General features: G+C 36.1%; 1 protein-coding gene across 1 annotated transcript in view; it reads right to left on the bottom strand.

Annotated features, from left to right (window-relative positions):
• Window positions 1-2,296, bottom strand: part of EPYC (epiphycan) — a 31,531-nt gene extending 29,235 nt beyond the window's left edge. The window contains exon 1 of the mRNA XM_019544015.1: window positions 2,127-2,296. Coding sequence (XP_019399560.1) covers window positions 2,127-2,294 — 168 coding nt within the window. The 5' untranslated portion in view covers window positions 2,295-2,296. The remainder of the gene's footprint in view (window positions 1-2,126) is intronic.
• Window positions 2,297-5,196: the final 2,900 nt, after the last annotated feature.

The following is a 5,196-nucleotide window of genomic DNA, read 5'->3' as shown; positions in this document are numbered from 1 at the left end:
GGAAGGAGGTGCTTGAATTAGAGCAACTCCAAGGACTGATCTAATGAAAGCACCAGTGTCTCATGTATCAGCATCCTCATGCTTCAAAATGGCAGTGGGAGCACTTTAAAGCTCATCAAATAAGCTTTAAAGAGCCCCCACCACCAAAGCACCCCTGACACCAGATATAGAGGCTGGTTGGTGCATGCTAATTAGCTGGAGCATGCTAACTCCATGGTCCAAGAGACCTCAAGCTAATTAGCATGCCCCAGGAGACTCAATTAATCAAGCCTGTTCTGACACACTTTAATTACAGCACATCAGAGAAGCTTCCTGACATGTCTACAGGCACCCTTGAGGACTTTAAAATAAGACTGAATGATCTCAGTAGAGGAGACTCTGTACCCTGGGGGAGAGACTGACAAGAGGAAGTAATAAAGTTATCATTCACCCCTCTCCTCTTTTATTTTCTTAAAGAAGGATGTGAGGAGACTGAGCTGAAGGGGCTATTCTCCTCTTCAGTTACTGGGAACAAAGACTGCACAGGGAACCCTGTATTTCCTTGCAGATTTTTGAAAGGAACTCAGATTTTTGTCTTTCATTGTGAAAGTTTGATTTAAAAGGCCCACCCCCAGTTAGGTGGGAGACTACTTGGTTGTATCTCAGAGAGAACAAAGTGCATGAGGTTTACCTTTACTAATCACCATGTACATAAGACAGATACAGTTTAACTGGAACATCATGAAGGCAAGACCAGATGCTGAAAACTGTCCATCTCAGGTTTGATGAACCAACCCAGTAGTCTTGGTGTAGGTTCCATGTTCAGGTTAAGCAAGAGAGACCTCATAATTTATAGTACTCAACATAAAATAAAGACAGCGGGCATGCTTTCATCTGGAAAGAGATGCCAGAGGCATGGTTCTATAAACAGGAGCTGTATATGGAGAAAGTATACAAAAATGAAAAGCAACCGATCTAGCTTTTTACATTCTGATTTTTCCACCATTGTACTCCCTGTATGGAAAGAAAGCTGGTAGTTTGTAGCTGAATCACAAATTTCACCTAGGCATGTCAGCTCCTTGTGGACTTCGTATTTTTGAAAGTTTGCAAACCCTGCTCAAGCATTTTCATGGTCTGCTGGGTTTCTGGGTTAGCTAGCAGAAATCTCTCACCTTATTTTTAAAGGAACAGCCTATTATCTCTTAATATATTAGCATAGTTATGAAAGTGTTCATGATGTTAAGGCAGATTTGCAGATGGGGTTCAGCACATACTTCAGTGAAGATGCATTTACTTTCCCTCTCTGAAGATCTGGTTTATGTTTTGTTTACAATTGCCCTATTCATTCTTTAGCTCTCTGGTTGCAGGCCAATATTTATGACATTGGTACCAAGTGCTAGTTACATCTTCTGTCACTCTCTAAATCATGTAGCACTGAAGAAATAAATGTTATGAATTGTGTATTTTTAAGTAACAAAGCCCCCAAATCATATTTGAGGTTTATATTCTTTAAATCTAATATTTATTCATGATCCTTCATTCTAATTAGTGAGTCGTACCTCACTGGGGTTTCATCTAAGCCCTTACAGTAGAATCAGACTATAACTAGTTTAGTCTTTTTTTTCATTGTTTTTCTACTTTATGATCTTTATTCTATTCTTTTTTCTCTTATTACACTTACCTTTCCTTCCCACCTTCACCTCTTTTTCACTACAAGAACTGAAATACTTATCATATTCCAATGGATAAAATAGATATACAACCACAGCAGTTTTTCTGCCTTGCTCTATGGGAAGCCGTGTGTGTTTTGTTATATCCCAATTTTCTTCTTTTCCTCGGTATCTTACTAAGACACTGATACCCCTATGAGAGCCAACAGAATGTACTGCAGCCGAATTATAAGACCTGGGAAAATCATGACAGATATTAACTGCAATTGGAGACGGACCTTGGACCACATATGAAGATGAGGCATACACATGAATTAAGTATTCTATATTAAGTTCCATAGAAATCCTTTGACTTGCTTGTATGCCATGGCAGCCAATAAAACCAGACTTATCTTACTTATGAATACTTAAGGGGGAAGAAGAAACCTATATATACTGTGCAATGTGGAAAAATAGAATAAATGAAGTTCAGATTACCTCTGCCTGAGCAGATTGTTCATTTTCAATATGGTCAAATAGATTATCTGACTCTCCAAGTATTATGCCATATAAATCGGAGTCATAAGTTAGTGTATCAATGGTAGGAGCAGCCACAATGCCCTCAAAGATGAAAAATCCCAGAAAAATATTTGCAAGAGTCTTCATTCTTCCTTTTCTAAAGGAGAAAAAAAACCCAAAATATTTGTATAAATAGGAATGTAAATCACCTGTGAAAATTCATTCAAGCATGAATAGCAAGTAAAATAGCAAGAAAGAAGCTGAAGGCTGAAGAACTTCTTAGTATTCTAGTGGCATTCCTGTAAAGTGTATTTATAGGTCAGTGATTAAACTCTAATATACCATTCAGTTTCTGTTCAGTCAGAATTCTGCTCATATATCCTGCAGACTTCATTAAAGCTATGCTGATTATCTGAAAGAGGAATGGGTTTCGATTCCCTTTCAACTTCCTCCATTTCAGTTCAACTTCCTCCATAAACAGCTGAGAAGTTAACAAAAAGCCACATACTACTTTATGGGTGTGTAGTGTGTGTGTGTGTATGTGCGTGTGCGCGCACACACACAACGGGAAAAATGGTTGGCATCTTAAAATGTTCAGTAACAGAATACCATCCTTTTGTCCATAGCACCAGTCAACCTAAATAATTCCAACAAGAAGTAGAGCCATTATTTCCCGGCGCTATTCTTGAAGTAGCTTAATCCAAGTACTTCACTGTTTACCAGTGTCTTAGACTATGTATGGGGGGTAGTTGGAATGAAGGAAGAAACTTGTGTTCTTACCACTATCCAAAAGTGACAGAATTCTCCTTTCCTTTCCTTTTTTTCTTTCTTCCTTGTCCTCCAATCGCTCTTTCTCTAGCCATCTCTAATGAGAAGTGCTAGTATGGCATATTCACTTGTGCGCCCAACTTCACATATTTAAATGTTCCCTAGCTTAATACAATTCTATAGAAGGTATACTCAGTTTGAATACTAGCATTCATTCTCTTACTCTTTTGTGCTTGGCTTAATGTCATCTAAAATATATGTACATGTAGTCCTACTCAGCATTCTTTTTTCATACATTTTTACCTAAACTTCACTTTGATCCAACAGAAGCCATGACAGTAATAGTGACTAAGTCTAATAAACCATATCTTGATGTGTGACAATAGTACATTGAAGACTGTACATGTTGTATTATTTTCTTTATAAGCTTATAGTTTTTACAGTGTTTGAAATTAAGAAGAATCATTACATGGTTTTCTTTCAAAGTTTCATACACTGAGTAACCAACTGAATTTCAGTTACTTGAAAGAAGGTCTTTATGAAGCTGCTTTAGGCATGAGGATATGAAATTCCACTGGGGATGGTGAACAGCACAAGGCACTCTTTTTCCCTCCGCTGCTTTTTTCAAACTAACTTTTTTAGCGGCTGCTGGGAGAACCTAGTGTCCAATTTGCTTGTTGTTGGGCAAGGCTCGTTTGTACAGCAGCTCCTTAGTGCAGGCTTCCAAGATTATCAAAGTTCCTGCTTTTCAGATGAGAAGTCTTTCCTAGATTTCTCCAATCTACTGCACTATGTAAAAGTGATAACACTATGTAGAAGTGATAGAATAGCTATATTAGCTTGTTTTTGCATGCTCGCTCGCTTGCTGTCTCTGTCTCTCTCCTGTTCCCTACATCTGCCAGTGTTGTTATTTGGCCTCAATTTGTAATTGGTACGTTTCTGGAATTTTTCCCAAATGGTCTAACAATAAGTTATGTCGTACACTAACTCTAAATTTAGAACTGCTATATCAGACAAATGTCTTTTTATCCTGTGAAAACTTGTCTAAGCAACTCCTATTTTTAAATATGCTATGTCATTAACCTTTTAAAAATGGTTTACACTTAGTTTGCTTAGTACACTTTCAAAATATTTATTTTCCTAAATATAAAAGATTTTAACATACTTTATCTTATGTACAAAGGCAATATTGGCAACTAAATGTAAGTTAAGTAGTAATATTATAATATCTGTGAAAAAAATAACCTTCTAACTATGCTTATAACCTTCTAACTATGCTACTTTGTGTGCCTCTGTACATTTATTATGTAATATATTGGAACACACTGTAATTATATTGGCATCTACTGTAGCTGTAAAAAATGAAATATTTTGGTGAAGGTTATGTACTCCTCTCACAGGAAGGAACTAAGAAATATCCATGGAAAATAAAGTAAATAGTATCACTAATCTACACAGTATTTTAAAGGACAGGTTAAACAAATATCATAAAAAAAAATCTTTCCAACTTTAAGAACCCAATTCTTCAATCAAAGAAAAGAAGCACTAAAACTTACCTTTTGGCTTCTACTTTCTCAAATGGCACAGAGTTGCTCAGAATGCAGAGCCAGTGGTATTTGACCCTGACCAATGGCAGTGGGATTTGGGGGCTGTGGGAGGGTGATATAATTCAAGTGGAGACCTCATCCTGAGAAGTTTCTTGGCCTTTAAACTCCTTGATAGTAGTTATGCAGAAATAGATCTAAGGGAAGTCCAAGAAAACAAATACTGTAAACAAATGTTATTTTTCAGAAGTTCTAGAGTTTGTTACAAAAAAAAATATATATATATATATATGCTATTGGACGTTACTGTGCCTATCAGTATTCCTCATAAATATCAGGAACAAAGAAGAACAGTTTTACTTTTGGGGTCTATTCATTATAAATTCTACAAAATAAGACCATGCAATATATTTACACTATATGCATTACTGCTATTCAAGGATATACTTCAATGCACACAAAAACGTGGCATTAGAAACTTAAAAGATGTTTAGAAATTTAAATTTGATTTTCTTTATGATAAAAATATTCAACTATAGACATAAAGTAAAGGCTATCTAATGTTAAGATAAACATGACAGTAAAAGGAAGCCTAGTCAAGCTGTAACAAGGAACGTATGCCATGTAGCAAGAGCTTCATATTTTTAAATAGATTATATATGCTCCTTTTAACTTTGTCTAAATCCTGATCAGTTATACCAATTTGCAGTAATTCAGTGGAAATGAGTTGAGTTACT

Source organism: Crocodylus porosus, unplaced genomic scaffold (genome assembly GCF_001723895.1).
Source record: "Crocodylus porosus isolate Cpor-Errol unplaced genomic scaffold, CroPor_comp1, whole genome shotgun sequence".
Taxonomy (NCBI): domain Eukaryota; kingdom Metazoa; phylum Chordata; order Crocodylia; family Crocodylidae; genus Crocodylus; species Crocodylus porosus.
The sequence above is the reverse complement of the archived record's forward strand: the minus strand, read 5'-3'. Positions and strand labels throughout refer to the sequence as shown.